Raw genomic sequence first — 19,280 nt, forward strand, 5'->3', positions numbered from 1 at the left:
TACGTGCTTCACTTCACTCTGTAGACTCCTTGGGTAATTGATTTTATGTATTTTTTCCCAGCATATATAGCTGTTATCTGTGGGAGGTTGAATTTGTTACCTCAAATAGAACTATTGTTTGTGTATTTTTTATTTCATTGATTTCTGTCTTGTTTTTGATATTTCCTTCCTTCCATTTATTTTGGGTTCAATTTACTATTCTTTTTCTAACTTCTCGAGGCTAGAGTTTAATCATTGATTTAAGGCCTTTCTTCTCTAAAATAAAGACCTAAAGCTATAGAATTTCCTTTGAGCACTCTTACTGATCCTATCTTTGTTGAAATTTTTGATAGTTTGTCCATCATGGACTTCTTGCATTAATTTTGATTTTAAAAAACATTGCTTCAAAATATTAGTCTAGATTACTTAGCTTTTCAGCACCCCTTACATTTAGCACCCAAGGCAAATGTCTCATTATCTTACCTCACCCCACCCTAGTTTTATCAGAAGAACCCATGTTGAATTACTTATCTAAGTGACCCAAAGCCTGGGAACAGTCCAGTTGCAAGGCCTGGCTCTGGAGATACAGCTGGGCAGTTGTGGACTGTTATCTAGGCACATGTGAGTTCAGTCACGTGTCAGGGAAACCTTCTGAGAAATGGGAACTATGCATTATGGGGAGTCAATAGAGTGGCCAGGGATATCATAGACATTGTCAAGAAAGCCGTTCATACAAGGCAGTGAGCCAACCTAGCAGGACTTGGCCAGGGACATCCCAGACAGAGGGAGAAGCATAACCAAAAGCCTAGAGGCTGGAAAGAGGAGGAAGCATTCAGGGAATTGAGAATGGTTCAGGAAGTTTGAAAACAGAGTGCAAAGCAAATGGATGACAATGGAGGAAGTTATCAGGAGCCAGACCTCAGAAAGCTATCAATCCCATGTTAGGACACTTGGCCTTTATTGTGAAAGAGTGAGGTTTGGTGTAAGGATGTAATATGATCAGATTTTACTGTAATCCATTCTAGAACAACCACCTGGAGTACAGCGTGGTGGGTGGATTGGAAGGGAAAAAGACTAGAGACAGTACAGCCACTGCAAAACTTTTCAGAAAAACCAGATGAAGGAAGATGGTGGCCTGAGCGAAGCGTGGAGTGATAGAATGAGAGCCATGTCAGGGGTGCTGTGGACAGGGACTGTCAATGGATTAGATGCTGGTGGAGAGAGGTGGGAGAAGCAAGGTGGGTCTCAGGTTTCCAGCACTGGGGGTGGAGATGGCTTGGGGATGAAAACAATGTATAAGGTCATCAGTCTCAGAACATGTGATGCCACTTGATTCAGCAAAATGATGCAAGGGCAAGAACCCAGCAGTTGTCCCTTAGCTTCTAAGCTAGTGGTCCCTGCAGAGCTGTCTCCATTAAGCATGCCTTAACTGAAAGAAGAGTTTTTCCTAACCTTTGTAGTAGGAGACACAAAATGCCAAAAAATTACAGACATGGAATTATGAAATGCATCTAAAAATCAAGTACTTTCAAGTCTTGGGAAATCAGCAAGCTCTTAGTGATAGCAGTTGGGGTGGTGGAGAGCCCAGTATATGATGAACTTGTAGAGGCTACAACTAGCCTCTGAGTATTTGAAAACCAGTGTCAAAAAGTCTTCCTGTATATGAAGCAGTAGAGAGGCTTCCCAGGAAGAAGATTTTTTGTTGTCTACACTGAGAACCAGAAACTCTCTCAGAAAGAGTGTCTGGGAGTGTCCCCTGCCATAGCTTGCACACAGCTATGATCAAATCACAGAACATCTGGTAGAGGTTTGCTTTGTCTGTCCATCATGCAGCACTGGGAGATCCAGGACAGTCAGTATAATGGAGGGGAGCCTTTATCTTATCCAAAGAGGAGAATAAAAGGAGGGCTGAGTGTAGACAAGCTGGTGATGAAGTTGTTAGGAAAGAATAGGGTTATAGGTTGAATTGTCCCTTCAAAAAGATATGTGGAAATGACAGTCTAAATTAACCCAAGGCTTACATTCCAGAATGCATGATTTCCATGAACTTCCTCCAAATAAATAAAATACCTTTGCCAAAAATAATAATAATAAGAAGAAGATATGTGGAGGTCCTAACTCCTAGTACCTCAGAATGTGACCTTATTTGGAAATAAGGTCTTTACAAAGGTAATCAAATCAAAATGAGCTCATTAAGTGGTCCCTAGTTCAATATAACTTGTGTCCTTAAAGAAAAGGGAAAGACACACATAGAGAATAGACCATATGAAGACACAGGGAGAGGCCACATGAAGAGCAGGGCAGAGGTTGGAGAGATGCTGTCACAAACCAAGGAATGTCTGGGGCTCCCAGAAGCTGGAAGAGGTCAGGAAGGAACCTGTCCTACAGGTTACAGAGGGAGCATGGTCCCGACAACTGATTTCAGACTCTTGCCTCCAGAACAGAGACAACAAATTTCTGTTGTTCTAAGCCACCAAGTTTGTGGCAATTTGTTACAGCAGCCCCAGGAAAAGAATACAAATAGCGTGGCTCTTTCAGGAATCTGCTTTTAACTCCTTAGTGCAAGGAATGTTGCCAAATCAATACTAATGTGGAGGTCATAGCACTCCAAGGACGTGGCTTTGTAATCAGGTGATTATTAAAGTGTCTGGCTTGGCTGAGCAAATATTAAGTGAAGCAAGGAACCACTTTTTCTGTCAGTAAACGACACACCATATCTGGAAGGGTGCGGCTTGCCTCCTGGCCTCCCAGCTTTGCCTTTGGGAGCTCTGAAGCATGAGCTCTGGTTTCTAGCTCTGACTCCTACTCAGGGGAAGTGAAGATGTGATGGACTATTGGGTCCTCACCAAGTCTACCTTGACCCAGGTCCTGCTCGCTTTGAACCCTTCTTTCCAGGGAGGAAGCCACAATATTTTACCCAGTTCCATTCTTATCTCAGCCAGCCTCTTTGTGCTGGAGTTCCAACCTCAGTTGTTTTTTTTTTTGTTTGTTTTGTTCCAGAAATAAGATTTGCCTTGCTTTTCTTCTTCACTGACTCCCTCCTAGGGACAGGGTTCTATTCCTGATTTGAAGACCCTGGGATTGGGGTCCTGCTCCTAAAATGTCACTCCCTTGATCTCATCCTCTGTTGTGAATTCATACCACCCTTCCCTCCCATTTGCCCATGAAATGGGAAAATTTGCAGACCTGTCTTCCCTGGTATCAGGACCGGTCCATTGGAACTTCCCTCCACAGTCTGCTTCTAGGGACTCCCTTGTGATCTTGTGTTTCTAGCTTTTCTTGGTGTCTGGGTCCTGATCACTCCCACTCCAGCCCTGATCATTATTACTGCAGGGATGGCATGTGCTGGGGCCACTCACTTGCCCCTGACAGGCCCCATATACTCAGTATTAGATTTCAGAGAGTTCTGCTGATTCTGTAGTGTTTGCTTATACCTACAAAGCTCTCTTTGTCTCTCCTCAATCAGCCAAATCTTGAAGTGATTACCCACCTTATAGTTTCACTGAAGATCCCAGTATCAATCCTTACAACTCAGGTTGTTAGAACTCAGCAAAACAACCAGTTGGAAACATACCGCTCCATCCACAGCAGGCAGCTCTAGAGCAAAATCCCTGATTATTTGTGTTGCTGTTCTTCAGGATTAATTCAGCACTCATGGGCCAGGTCTGTGGTGACATAGCAACTCAACCATGCTTTTGTTTTCACTGGGCGAAAACACTTGAGGGCCAAGCAAATGCTGTTTTGCTCCAAAAACATCAACCACTAAATCCCCTAGGCTCCTTTGGATGCCTTGTGTAAGGGCCCACCCGGGATGTAGGATAGAGCCTGGGGAAGAAGACAGGTTTTCCTCCTGGCTCCACCACTTACTAGCTATGTAACTTTGGACAAGTTACTTAATTCCTCTGAGCCCCAGTTTTATCTTCTGTAAAATGGGGATCCTAACAATGCTTACCTATGTGAAGGAGATCTGATGTAATTATTCATTATGACAATGAATATAAAGAACTTTGAACCAAATGAGGTACGTTTTCTTGGTCACCATGACCTTCTTTCAGGATTTCTTAATCCTGGCCACCCCCACATCTATTCTTTGGCTGTTTGTCCCTACTTGGATGAGCAGCAGGGCTGTGAATTCTGTTTCAATCTTGGTGAGTGGCATTCATACCGTTCTGTCCTTTCCTTCCAGGATGATTGCTGCATGTCCTTTCTGCCTTCCTGATTCTTATCCTGTGTGCTCAGCTCCTGAATAATAGGCCCCTGGCAGCATGCTAGGCCCTCATGGAGTTCATCTAGACTCCCAGCCTTATGCTTTCCCTGGGTGATCCATTCTGCCCGATTTTGACCTATGTCACATTGAAATCAGCTCCATAATGACATTCCATGTTGTAAATTTAGGGGAATGTACACAAGAGCAGGAAGGAAAGCTGTAGATGGCTGAACTGGCTTCCTACTGGGTGAGGCACTGCACCTCGGTGAACAGTGGGGTCCTTCTCTTGTGAAGTAGAGATGATCAGACATATCCCACTTCCTTCACTAGGTATATAATGGACTGGTAAATGTTCGACACTGTTGAAGTGTTCAGAACCCTACAAGTGTAGTATGGTTTTGTCCTCTGCAAATTCAACATGTGGCCAGAAGTCTTGAAGCATGTGTGTGTGTGTCTGTGTGTGTGTGTGTATGTGTTGTATGAGCAGAAGAAGGGTACTGGCAATAGAACATGCTACAACACGCTTCACGTGTAGCAGGTCAGCCAGATGCACCAGGTGGAGAGGTAAGGAAAAGCACACAATGTTCTGTGTTGGTGTAAAACTGTGAGTCTGTTGTTTGTAGCAGACTTGTGGTAGATCTTTAAATCCCACGTAAAGGGAGTTTATCGGAATGTGTGCTGTCAAGAGCAAGAGTTTCTGACAGACTCAGAAAGGCTAACTAAGAAGGACAGAGAGTGGTCTTTGGGTGAAAATACATTTGGGACACTCAGATATACTACTAAGCACTATAAGGGATATGTTAAATTCAAGTAAAGATATAGAAAATTTGGCAAAACAACTCAAATGAGTAAGAATTTCCAAGACTTTTGCATGGACTTTTGCACGAAACATTAAATCATTAAACTTGTTTGTCTGACATTTTTGAAGGTAGGTTACCAAAACCCAGGATTTCTGAGAAGAGAAATGACAGCTGCCAGGAGGCCTTGTTTCTAGCCCAGAAGCAAGGCTTCCCATGCTGCTGTGACAAATGCCTGTATTCACTGCCCCAGGGATATAGTGTGGTGAAGGCAAAGCTATCTTTTTTTTTTTTTTTTTTTAAAGATTTTATTTATTTATTTGAGACAGAGAGAATGAGAGAGAGAGAGAGCACATGAGAGGGGGAGGGTCAGAGGGAGAAGCAGGCTCCCTGCCGAGCAGGGAGCCCGATGTGGGACTCGATCCAGGGACTCCAGGATCATGACCTGAGCCGAAGGCAGTCGCTTAACCAACTGAGCCACCCAGGCGCCCGTGGGCAAAGCTATCTTATGTCTTGGACATGGAGAGCTCAATTCTTGGCCAACGTGAACCCACAAGGGCAAGCAAATTCTTGAGATAATGGGGTAGAAAAAAATATGGGTCAGAGAAATTCAGTGCAAATTGAAATTAATAAAATGTTTCCTACTCCCAAGCCTCATTATTGTGTTCCAAATTACTGTGCACCTTCTGGAAAACCTCCTGTTTTCTTGACCAGACAGCATCCTCAAATTTGACTTCTTACTATATGCACCAGCCTTCTTTATTTCCAACTGTCATGTTCTTGCTCAAAGAACAGAGTCTTGCCACCACTGAGAACATTGCAGTGGGTGAGCCAAGATTCGAAAAGAGAAGGTTGCATGAGGGCCTAGCATGCTGCCAGGGGCCTATTATTCGAAAAGAGACACGTGTTGCAGGTTTGGAGCTATGGCTGCTATTCTGTTGTGTGTGTGTATGGTTTCCCCAGCAAGGTGCTTCCAGGACAACAGCTGTCCCCAGTGCCTATCTCTGCTGTGTGGCTTTTAAATAGTTGTGTTGTTCCATAGTTACACCCAGACTGATGCCTTTAAGGGTTACGTAACCATGTGTTTTCTTTCTTTAAATCCATCAAAGTAAAAGAGCAATGGAACACGAGGGACTTTGGTAAGGGATGAGGTGCCGAAAGGATGTTGTTGAATAGTTACTCTATCCTTAATCAGTGACGAAAATGAAATGATTGCTAGAGCATTAAGGAAAAAGAAAGAGATGAGACAGGGTCTCATTTCCTTTTCTTTGATTAAAATGGAAGGAAAAATACATTCTTTCTGGCCCTGACAGATAATCCCATCTTCACAAGGTTTTAGGACCTACTCAGCCCCAAATTATTGTAGTTGCTGTCATTGGAAACAGCCTCTGAGCTCTGATCCCTCTCTACTAGAATGCCACTGTGACACCATTACCATTCCAATGAAATAAAAAGAAACTCAGGACTGTAAAATGAGCTTTATTGTATTTGCTATTGTTTCACAGACTAGATGGATTCCATATATAAACAGGAAAAGGAGGAGATACCTATGAAAACAAGAAATGCCTTGACGAATAGAGGTGCAGGTTTGTAGAACACGAAAGTACATATTTCAAGCTGATTGGTCATAGTCTGATTGGGCTTGGTGGTGACATAGTATACGTATCTGTTAGTGTGAGATTTCTAACATCCACCAATAGTAACTCAATATTGAGAAATGCAAGTCATGATTCTGCTTAGGCAAATCCAAGCATAAAACCCGTTCAAAAGTCAGAGGGAAGCAGGGACACTCATCTTGTGGCACAGTATAGCAATCAGAATAGTGCTGTATGCAGCAAGAGACTGAGGCATAATCAAGATTTTGCTATGCACATACTGCCAGGGTTTATAAGTAGTGGGACTGTTAGCTTGTAAAATCTGCATGTTATTTGGAATTTTGATCTCCATAACATTCTCGTGAATTTGATTAAATGGTATTTTGGAGTGGGTCCTTTTGGAATGGAGATGTCTGTTTGCCAAAGCATACTTTTTGTAACTTACAATTCCATGACACCCTACAGAAATAATTCTTCCAAAATAGATCCAAGTTGGCTGTTATCCTGCCTTCCTGTCCTGCTTGCTATTTAATACTCTGTCAGTACACAAACACAGCTTCCTCTGGTGATCTGGAAGTTTGTTTTTGTAAAAAGCCCCTGATATAGTCATACTTCCTGTAATGATTTGATTTAATACAACATCCTTAATCTTAAGATTTGATTGCAGATGAAAGAATAGAGTTAAATTACAGTGAATGAAAAAAAATCATTCCTTTGAATTCCCCTCCCATCACCTTCTTGGAAGCTTTTTACTTTTTCCATAATATTAAGGACATTTGCAATAATAACAATGACAGTAATGATAAGCTTAGAGTCAACAACTTCTGATTTATTATATTATTATTATTGTTATTGTTGTTATTATTTTAGGGAATAGGTACTCTATAATCAATTGTGGTAGCTTCCTTGGAGTCTAATTTTGAGTGGGTTCTACCTTTACTTGAATATTTTTGAGGGGTGAAATTGGGTATCTTCAAGGGGTGGGAATGCCTGGATACTAGATATGGTTTGGCCTTGACTGAAGATAAGCCCCCGGTGAAGTGAAGTACACCATCATGAAGTGGGAGCTGCTAAGCAAAAGCTTGGTGATGGACTCTTCGGTTGACTTCTCCATCTTTGGCTTTCATTGGGAATCCACCCTAACCATCGGCCTGATTCTCTCATGGGGATTGGGAACCAGGATTCCTGTATGCCATGTGGCAGAGGACTTTGAACCCATCATTCTAGGCCTTTCCTTGATAGACAGCTTCGAAGAACATGCCGTTTTGCACTGCACAGAATGTATCAGGGGCCCTCCGGGTTTTGCTGAAATTTACTTTTACTAATGGGGCAAACTAGGGAAATATCCTTCTGGAATACTCCCTTTCTTTACTGCCAGTTGTATGAAACCTGCTGCTTCCAAATGAAGGGACATTTGTTTGTTGCTCTTCTAGAGATGGGCATAGCTTGGGATTAAGTGAGTACTCTCTGCAGGGCTGTCAGATTTAGCAAATAAAAATACAAGACATTAAATTTGAAATAGTTGTCTAATTGGCTGTGCAATTTTGTAAATTTTGGGGGGAAAAATGAATACAGAACATTTATGACATCTTAATAAAGTCCATACAGGATGAAGGACAAAAATCATTAAATATGAGACATATCCTGTAGACACAGCAAGCCTGGCATTCTTCACTCTGGTATTATCATTACTATTCAGAGTTATATGGATTTACCTACACATATGACATGTTTGGCTTTTGAACTCCTATGTCAGTTATGTCCTTTGACTTCCACAATCAATTATTGTAATTTAATTAGGAATTAACTATCAACTGCAATTACCAGCTGAATCTTGGTTTTCTATTTCTTATACACCAGCAACATACCAACTGAAAAATAAAAATCCCTGTCCCCAAATTTTGGCCATCTAAATATCCCCAAATTACTAATCTGAGTTAACTCTTTTTAACACACAGGATAATTTGACTTAATAGAGTATATAACAAAGATGAAGAAGAGCCAGTGAAGCACGTGTTAAATAGAAAGGAAATTGAGCTCAGCAGAACTGACAGAAGATGAAGATGAGATGAGCTGGCTGAAGCCTTATTTCTGCCTCCCGTTTCTTTTTCATTAAGTATTTAGCAGAAAACTTCGGGGAAAAAGTTGGACTTAAGCCATCAGTGTTTCTTAAAGGCTAAGAAAATTGCTGTCCACAGACCCAAGGAGGGGTGAGCAGCCCATTCTGATGAAAGATAAATGGAAGTTCATAGAGGGTTAAATGTAGGTAGTTAATCAATTAGGAGTGAAATGTTAAAATTTAGACATTCAAGTGTGTCCTCCCAGAGGAAGAAAACTAAGTGCATCTTGGACCTATCCAGAGTCAAATGCTGGAATTCAAGTGCACACCACAGAACATGGAAATCAGGACTTGAAATACTAACATTTCATTTAAAAATTACCATCCCAGCAAGCTTTGATAAAACAACCTGCATTCAAAATTACTTGCTTCAAATGTTTAGCAGGCAAAGAAAAGTCTAGCAAGAATGAAAAACCAAGATTGAGAGACTAGCAGTCTTCATGATGCCACACGGTCAAATGTCTGACCCTTTGACTATAGTGACAAAATACAGAACCAAGCCCAAAGGTGAGGATGATCCTTTACTGAGCTACCAATGCGAAAGCTTAGGGCCTTCTTTGCTTTTTGTCTATCTTTCCTTCTTTCTCCAGATGATATGAGTGCTGAGGATCCAAGGAAGAGAGAAAGAATCATACAGGAGTAGAAGTGTCACTTATTTATAGATTTTAATTTACATTTAATTGTATCAAAATCACCATCAATTAAAATAGAAAATTCAATTCAAAGAAAAATCAAATGAATCGTTGTTTAAAGTCACCTCAAAACCTGGTCCACTTGTTCATGGCATTTTTCACTTTTAGCCAGTTATTTTACATTTCTGGAGTCTCATCTGGTGCTGTAATATCCCCCCTCATGAGAAAGGAACCAATGTGCGACTCCACCCCGACTCCAAAGGTGGCTCCTAGGGAGGATCAATGAGTGAATCTTGGCTATGCTGTCTGGGACCATTGACTACCAGGTACCATGCACGTACAATATATTTTCTTACTGAAATAAGACACAGCTTGCGGATTACACTGATTTACTGCTATTTACTTTGTGGTTTTTAAAACGGAACATGACATTTTTGAATGGTCTCACTGAGAGGGCCTGATGTGTTGGAAATGTTTCAAAATGCAAAAGCCTTTTTGGGTCAACAACATTCCCTTAGTTTGATTACTTCTTAGTTAGGTGTTGAGCGTGAATCTGTTTCCATCAAAAGACTATCCAGATTTAATCAAATAAGTCTGCCACCTAACATCTTTTGTTAGTATGTTAACACCAGAGTATTGTGTACAAAGTAATAATAAGTAAGGAAATGCTAACTTTCAAACCAGATGCAAGTTTAGAACTATTTACAGAATATTATATTACAGTACGGTTTATTGACTTGTACAAGTATTGGCTTTTAAGATACTGCATATTTGTTTTGTGTACAGTGCAAAAGATCAAATGATCAAGTCCTCCAGATTTGGCTGCAATAGAAATGCTAAATGAATAAACAGAAGATTTCTCCATCTCACACTACATCAGTGTACCAAATACAATGTAAGCATGCAAGATTCCTAATCTTGATCACATTCAAATTAGCACTGATGTAAATCCTGTGTAAAGAATTTAATAGTGCAACAGAAAACCTGTAAACATGCCTGTGGCATTATTTTCCTGTTGATTATAGCACAATAGACAATAAAAAACCACATATAATAACTAAAAGAGCTAGTGTCTAACTAAACTAAGGTAATTTCTTTAAGAAATTAAAACAATCTGCCATTAAATTATCAACAGAGAGAAAAAATGCCTGAATAATAAAAGAAAAAGCCTCTTGTGCATTGAAATTGCCCCTTAAACTTCTAGAACTAACTTTACCCCTGTTATTCTTACATCTGTGTTAGGTGTTTGGCTCCAGGTCAGAGGTTTCAGCTACATCTTCTCTTCTATGGAAGGACATTTGAAAATGTGGTAGCATAAAGATATGACTACATTTTCTGTAATCCATAGCATCATTTCACTGATAACCCGAATCCAGATTAATTTCCCCTTTTTCTCTGAGCCCCAGTGTCCCCATTTTTATAGAATAAAATATATGTGAGCACATTTGTTGACGACTTGCTGTCTTAATTGCAAACGTCTTTCAACTTCCACAATTATGCTCGAAAAGCCAGGATGTGCCTGCCTGTGTGTGTGTATGTGGGTTCCTATATAGAAATGTATAGAAATTTATAGAATCCTGTATAGAAATGCCTGTGTGTACATGTATGTGTGTTCACGTGTACACCCATGCAGTGCCTACCCACCTACAGTCACATTCTTCTTGAGTGAATACACAAGTCTGTCCTGGTTTGAATGAAATGAGAATTCACCTTTTGCACATTCAGCCAATCCCTGCCCATGTATATTCTTTGCCTCCCAAAATGTGGCTCCTGGCCCCTAAGTTCTGCCAAGAGCAAAATGTTACCCCATACCACTCGGTTGCATGAGATTTATTTAAATACTGAGGGCATTCTTTACATATCATCAGATTATCAAATTTCGGTCATGCTTCAAGGAGTCATCTGTATATGAATTCATTATCCTCAGGTCTTCTTGTTCCTCATGGCCCCATCCAACCTTGTGGACTTCAACATCTGAGCAAATTTCCGATTTTAATGCGGCTTCATTTTTCTTTTGTGCTAACGATAGTCAACAAGCATGTGCTTAGCATGAGTGAGACAACCATTACCCTCAAGCAACTTTTTTCAATCTTGGGATATCAGTGGCAGTTCCCTGGCAAACAAGGTATTTTAATAGACAAGGAATGCAGTGGCTGACAAGAATATTGGCCCATAATAATAAGCTGAAGAAAGAAGGACAGGTCTGGAGGCCATGTGGGTTTGGGACCCTGAGGGTGCTGTGGCTTCAGAAAGTTCCCTTGAACACTTTCTTGAGTGGACATTTTTCAGACTTTCGTTTGTCTGAAATGACTTGGAGGTCTTGTGAAGTTACAGACTGGTTTCTCTAAGTCTGGGTGGGGCCTGAGAGTCTATATTGCTAATAAGCTCCCAGATGGTGCTGATGCTGCATTTTGAATAGAAAATAGCTAGTACATTCCAACAAAAAAAAATTACTGTGAACAAAAAAGTCAACTCTATTCGTATATGTTTTCACAACTGTTAACTCCTGATTTGTTCAATTTCACTCTGTACAATTAAATCTGATGAAAACAAGTAAGAATGGGATTATTATTTTTGTGAGTACAGAGTCCCCTTGACTTGCCAGATAGCTTCCAAGAAAGATAACATTTTCTCTGCTCGGAAAGAGGGTGTTGTAAAGCAATGGCATAAAGGAATACTGAACCACATTTCAACTCTCGGCCACAACATCTTTGATACTTGTTTTGAATAAATACCTTAAGTTATAGCTGATATCCTGTATAGAAATACATTTCCTTTCAACACCAGCATTGCTAAATGTCCGTCCACCCGGCACAACATTATTTCAATTGTCCTACACCACGGTTTTGGAAATATAGCCCCATTTTAGAAAATAGGAATTTTGAGAGTTTGCTTCAGACAAAGCATTTTAAAGAGGAACCTTCTCAAATGTGGAAATGTTTGCTTAGGCGCCAGATCAAAGGAAAAAAATGGATTTTGTATGTCTGTATAGTTTTTTAGAATGAATCCACACACATTTTCATTTTCACAGTGACCTTTGCATTTGAAGGGAGCTCAGATGTGGAAACAGCTCACAGAGTTAAACCCGGGGTGACCACTGCCATCAGACGTTGCTCTGTTGTAACAAAAGAGTCCTCAGTTCCCTTTCCCTCTGATCCTCCTGCCTGTACTTCTCCTCAAGTTTCTGCTTCTCAGAATCTGCACAGTAAAAGGTGCAATCTGGGCTCTTTCGGATCTGTTCAAACTGACTGAAATCAGCCACATATTTTCCATTTTTTGAGAGAGAAACCACAGGCACAAACTCAAAGCCCCAGTAGATCTCCTCTGGAATATAAGATGTGCGGCTCTGGCAGACTGCACTGGTGGATTCCACGGTGGCATTGAGGAGGACCACGAGTTCAAACTCCTTCTCCTTCAGGTTTTGGGGTGTGAGATCTCTCAGGGGGCTCGTCTCATCCAGTACGTGGTAGAATGTCATGGGCAAAATGAGGAAGGGGCTCTCCGAAGAGGAGTCCACGTGGAATTTGACGGTGGCTTGGTTGAGCAGAATCTGCTCCCCCTCTTTAGTGACGTGGGTCTGGAGGAGTTTACCAGAGAGCTGGCACTGAATCAGGAGGCTCTTCCTCATGTTGGCCACCTGAATCACCAAGCACAACTTCCCGTTCTGCTTGGTGATGACCGCGCAGTGGCTGAACTTGATGGTCTCTGCCCGCTTTTTGGGTCTGGCAATCTTGGCCAGAAAGGTGCCCGTGATGAAGATCTCAATCAAGGTTGTGATGACCAACTGAGCAACCAAGAGGAAAATGGCATGAGGGCATTCCTCCGTGATGGAACGGACTCCATAGCCAATGGTTGTCTGGGATTCCAGGGAAAAGAGAAATGCTCCAGTGAGAGAGTCCACTTTCATGATGCAGGGAGTGTGATTCGAAACATCCTCCCTTGGTTCTAAATCCCCATGAATAAATGCAATGGCGTAGTAGATCACTCCAAAAAGGAACCAGGTCATCACAAATGTGGCAGCAAACAGGGTGAGCTTGTATCTCCACTTCATGTCAATGACGGTCGTCCACAAGTCTTGAAGGTAGAGCAAGTATATGCCATCCACTTTGTCAATTCTCACGTTGCTGTGCCCACTCTTGGACATGACTCGGGGTCTGTTGGTCTTGGGTCCAGCTCCTGCAGTGTGCTTCACCACGGGACCACTGGACATGCTGATGTGAATGGCGTCCATTGTCAGGCTGTTGAAACCACCTAAGGAAATGGCAAAGAAAGACATTCCATTACTGTCACATGTAGTAGAACATCCAGAAAACAGAAATAGGATAACCATGTGAAATACGTAGGAATGCATATAGACGTATATCAGAAAGGAGAATTTGGAAGGCAAGACTAGTCTACTAGTCTGAAGAAGACAGTAGGGTGGAGTGAGGAGCATGGACTCTGGAAGACAAGCAAACCTGGGCTAAATGCCAACTCTCCAATTTATTTGCTGTGTGACCTAGGGCAAACTATTTAACTTCTCTGGATCTCAGCTCCCTAATCTATAAAATGGGAATACAACTTACTCCTCAGGTTTTTGTGATGGTTAAATGAGATAATAGCTAGAAAGTGCCAAAACAAAGCCTTATGCTCAAAAAATCATGCCAATCTTCTCACGAAATCACATTCACATGCATCTACCCCACTGAGTATTATGAATATTTATGTATAGTCAACTAGCACAGATTTCCAATTCTAGAAAATTTAAACATAATTTGACTGAGCATAGGGTCAGTACTGATATAACTAAAATGTACCATCTATAAGGTAGTTTTGATATAGCAATAGATAATATAAATACATATCTTAAAAACTTCGGTAATATTAATAAAACTTTTAAAAACTTACCCTTTTGTGTGGCGTTCTCTGCAACAGAATTCATTTTCCCCCCAATCCAATGAATAATTTAGAATCCATGACCTCTATTAGTTCTTGATGACATTGGAAAGGACTAACTTATCAACCAACGAACAACAAACACATAGTGAATAATTACACTTTATTAGTAGTTGGTTGATATGCTGCTTATCAAAATGTCATATTAGGTATGACATTTAGGTATGTCACAAAATTTCTGCTTTACTCCTTTAGAACTGACTAGAACCAACATAGGAATCTCTTGAAAAAAGCTAAAAACAAGTAGGTAGGTATAGGCACTCGACATTGTGGCAGAACAGACCCACTTAGAAGCTGGACTTCCATGCTAAGTCCCAGGGAACATTCCCCTCTGCATCAACAGACAGGAACAAGCTGGGTGTGAGGCCATACAGCATCTTATACTACCTGCCTGGTGACTGAAATCTGTCACCCTACATTCCTTGAAAAGGATAATGTGAGTGATTACAGGGTAACTCTACCTGGTTCGCATGTTTTTTTTTTTTTTTCCACCTCATTGGTATTTTAAGGATAAAGGAAAAATCCCTTCTTTCAAAAGGAACTGGATACAGTGGTCTGTGATTCATGCAATAACCTTTGCTGTTAGAGCAGCATTATCTCAATAGAAGTTTTGGAAGCAATCTTCTGGGCAAACCTTTTCAAGGAAACTGAAACCATCCATCAGAGGCTAACACTTGTTGAGGATGCAGGGAGTTGTTGTGCTTTTTAATTTTCCTGTTATATTAAGAGCGTGTCATTTACTGAATTGCCCTTGAAATGATTTTTTTTTTTTCTTGGAAAGGAAAGTTACTTTTTCATTTTCATTGCAAAGAAGGACCCTAAGCTACTGAGAATTTATTTTTCTTGTTGAAGCCTATTCCACTTATTTGGAGACCAATTTAGAAGAAAAATATAGGATATAACTGATGAGCATAGGTTTATCAGCTCCTCAGCAGCATTTCTCAGTAACCAAGAGGAAAGTGACCACCACGAAGGATTGGGAACCAAACGCCATGCCACCATGCCCAAACACCTAGTCAAGCTCAGATCACGAGCACTGCCAAAAACAAATGCAGCTTATGTACAAGTAAACACATGCACTTTAAAAAGAAAGAGAGAGAGAAACTGCTAGAGGAAAGTGCATGCCATTCAATCCACTGAAATAAAAACAGAGGCTTAAGTTTTCAAGTGTGAGTGACATACAAGTGTCCTGTGGGCATGAGCGAAGCTCCAAGTTCAGCTGGCTGCCAGATTCTGGAAAACTTGGCCCTGTTTGCATGAAGGCAATGCCGTGAAGCTTCTGTTTTAACCTCTCTTTAAAAGGGGCAATGGGCCAGCCTTTGGGATGAGCTGGATCCTTTCCCTCTTTCTGCTAAAAGCTCTTTTGTTACATTTCTGCACATCTAGTGTTGGAGATAAGGACACCAATAGCCACCCGAGATTGGTGGTCTTAAAGGGGGAACAAGACCTAGAGCCTCTGGGGTGGGGGTCTCAGTTTTAGCATCTCATTGTGGAAAAGAGTGGCTGGTGGACCACACTCAAAGAGTAAACACTTTTTCCCTCCCTCTCAACACCCTGTGCCCTCAGACTGTTTACTACCTGGTCACTCCCTCAGCAGGTCAGAAGGCGTCTTCTTCAAGGCAGGTGGGACGTCCTCGCTCCCCTTCACCCACCTGGCTACCATGGGATTCTGCTTCTGCCTGAAAGAAAGAGGGACGCGTGGAGTTCACAGGTGTTTACAAAGAGATTGACCCAGTGAAACCGACCCTTAACTGTTCCCCCCAGGGCTAGAGCCCTAACATTCACCTTACAATCCCTGATCATCTGGCATGGTGCCCAGAATAGACCAAAGGCTCAAGGAATGTTTTAAGAATTAAATTGAAGCCCCAACCACTGTCCTCCCTATAGAATTCCCACCCTCTGGAGGGAGCTCAATACTAAAACACCCTGGAAAGAGTGGGTTAACTCACCCCCCTTGAGGCCCACTATCAACTGACCAGCAAACAGGGAGGCAGGAAGGGGAAGTGCAGAGGAAGTAAACAGTGAGCATTGGAAGGGAAGAGTCTAGAATATTTTTACCGCCTGTGGAAATGCATTATTACTGTTGAGTCACAGAACATCAGAGCTGAAAATATTGTCAAACCCGAGGCATCTGACACACATTTTTCAAACAAACAGATAGATCTGGAGGTTGACTGGTCTGCATCACAAAGATGGTTCACGGCAGAAAGAAAAATGTCCAAAGTCTTTAAAAGCTAGACTGGAGTTCTTGTCAGTACACCACAAATGCCTCTTTAGCCTCCAAAGTTTAACATAATCTGTTCTAAATTCAAAAGGCTCTTTCGCTTCCTACTTTTCTGGAGTTCTTCTTCCTAAGATATATATCTGTAGATCTCTCCACATTTTTGTCTGTCTTACACCCAGGTGTATACACACCCTTCACACTTCCTTTCTGATCCACCAGTTACTGTAAATAGTTACAATAAGTACTCTCTGATCATGCCAATAATCCCCATTATCAACCTGGATAGCCTCTCGCACACTTGATTCCCCCAGTGTGTTCGCAGTGTTTGGCAAACGATCTCTTATCCATTTGCATCTGCATTTATTATCACTGTAATCATCATCTGTGAAGATCCAGCATCTCCTTCTTTGTACCCATCAATCTTACCTGTATGCTTTATAATTTACACTTCATCGTATGCTCTGAATATACGGTATTGTATTCTGCAGCAGACTTTCTTCGTGAAGTCTACTTCATTGTTTATACACACTCACTTCATATAATTTTATGTCACTACCTTAGATTTTTTTTCTTCAGTGATTCTGCAATCTACCTGGCTTCACTTCTAAAATGTTAAGAAATAAGAGCAGTTTCCAAAAGCTAAGTTGGGAAACAAGATTAAAAGATATTCTCTAAATTCCCCTCTCCTAATCCCACGAATAAGCAATATTCCCTACAAACCATTATCGTTTTCTTTAGTCTCTGGAAATTGTATTTATTTCTCTGGTTTTCACTATATTGTTCCAGCCCGTGGGTTGGGATTGCAATCTTAGAACGGTGATATCTTTATTGAGGTGAAGTCCTTGAAACTACTGAATGGAGAGGTCAACATTCCTCTCCTACTTCAAGCCAAGAACACACACATGGAATGAAGTCATTTTGCCTATGCTGTGGAGCATTTGTTTTCTGAAGATAAAAGAAAGAAAAACATATTTTTGAAGCAGAACTAAAGAGTAAGCACATTGAAAAAGGTATTTAGCTATATGAAGAACTACACATCCAGTCTTGGGGACAAAACAATGAGAATGGAAGAATGAAAGGGAGTTCCCATCATTTCCTCAGAGAGGACAAAATTCTGTCAAAGAAAGAGGGTTTTAGGAGAATGGATGATCAAAGAAATCAGCTGCACTGAGCCGGAACACCCTGTCCTATCTATAAATGACCAGAGAAATCAATCTATAAATGACCAGAAAGCCACTGACCAAGTGGAAGAAATATGCATGCAAATAATAAGCATGAATAGAGTCAAAATAGAGTCAGAAGTTGTCCAATGTGGGAAAGATGCAGATAAATAATAACAATGACAATAATAAAGATTCAGATAAGTTATAATCATCATCATCATCATAAATAGTTAACGCTACAGCACTGTAATCATTGTTCTCATGCCTTCCATACGTGAACTTAATTAACCCTCATACCAACTCCATGAGGCAAGTGCCATCATTATCCCCATGAGGAGGAAACAGGCACGAAGAGGTTAAGCAACTCACCCAAGTTCCCAACAGCTGCACAGTGCCCCTGTGAAGCTCCCATGCCTACCCTCTCTGCCCCCTTGACAAAGGTGCTCGAGTTTTAGCTGCATCAGAATCACCTGGAAGGGTCAGAGTTTCTGGTATCAGTAGGTTTGGGACGGAGCCCAAGAATTTGCACATCTAACAGCTTGCAGATCTAACTACCACACTATGTCATCTAACTACCACACTATGATATACAGTTCAAATGATATCAATAGCTTTTCCCGTCTTGATGAAGACCCTTATCCCCTCATTTTCCCTGAACATTCTAAAATAACACTGTTGCACACAGGTACTGAAAACGTCTGGTTGTTCGTTTTCAGAAATGTCCTATCTCCACCATCCTCGTAGATGAATGCCAACTACCTAGTGGGCCAATGATAAGTACTGATTTTTTAAAGCATTAAAGAATGATTTTTTCCCCCTCCTAGTTAGTACAACAGATTCCTTCTAAAACCTTAGTGCTCTGTTGAGTCAAATTTTGGGAGTTTTCAATTTGCCCATCATGATAAAAACTTCATTCTGTGTTCCCTGGTGGGCAGAAAAATAACTAACTTTCATCTACAGAAAAATAGCTAATAACAAAATAGGGAGGCAGCAGAGTTCCTCAGCCAAAGCTCAAGTGAAGTTATTCCACGTACCTTCAAAGGGGGTGGGGAGGCATGAAATAATGAAATCCAAATCAAACTACAACTTTGGATTTCCAGATGAAAATTGCAATTTGAGGGTATCTGACTTTAAAGCTCTATCAAAACAGTTTCCTGTTTGTAGGAAAAGTTGCTTAAAAAGCTTCCTTGGACATCAAGTATTTCTAACAAAACAGTTTTTGCATGATCTCTTAGCTATGAATCCAAAATACCTGGATTAAATTTCACATTAAGGAACCATGGGTTTAACTAGTAAGTAGAAAAAGAAATGCTCAACAAGAATGTACTTGGGGTTCACTGAACTCAAAAGGTTTAAAAATAATTGAAAATAAAATCAGTGAGGCTTGGCTGTCCTTTCTTTGGATCCTGTGACTGTGGCCACACAAATACATGTGCTGGGACCTTTGGCTCTGGCCTCATGCCATACTCTTCCCTGCTCTTCAAAGTAGTCTACGACTCGCTTCAGTGGCTGGTCTGACTGTTCTTTATGAAGTCATCAATTCCATCCATGTCAGCTGAGGACATGGTTGACTTTGTCAAGGTGACCTCAGAAATGGGCATGTCTACTGAAAAAGAAGGTGGACAAAGC

The 19,280-nt window shown here is 41.1% G+C and overlaps 1 protein-coding gene across 1 annotated transcript; it reads right to left on the bottom strand.

Annotated features, from left to right (window-relative positions):
• Window positions 1-6,442: 6,442 nt before the first annotated feature.
• Window positions 6,443-15,943, bottom strand: KCNJ15 (potassium inwardly rectifying channel subfamily J member 15). The gene is made up of 2 exons (XM_036118416.2): window positions 15,843-15,943; window positions 6,443-13,580 (listed from the first exon to the last, which is right to left on the bottom strand). The coding sequence occupies exon 2, from the start codon at window positions 13,558-13,560 to the stop codon at window positions 12,433-12,435; it is 1,128 nt and encodes a 375-aa protein (XP_035974309.1). The 5' UTR covers window positions 13,561-13,580; window positions 15,843-15,943; the 3' UTR covers window positions 6,443-12,432.
• Between the last annotated feature and the right edge of the window lie 3,337 nt (window positions 15,944-19,280).

The sequence above is a fragment of the Halichoerus grypus genome, chromosome 1 (assembly GCF_964656455.1).
Source record: "Halichoerus grypus chromosome 1, mHalGry1.hap1.1, whole genome shotgun sequence".
NCBI lineage: Eukaryota > Metazoa > Chordata > Mammalia > Carnivora > Phocidae > Halichoerus > Halichoerus grypus.

What these genes read in the sequence shown, in the direction of transcription:
- KCNJ15 (XM_036118416.2), bottom strand. Translation starts at nt 13,560, where the DNA reads ATGGACGCCATTCACATCAGCATGTCCAGTGGTCCCGTGGTGAAGCAC.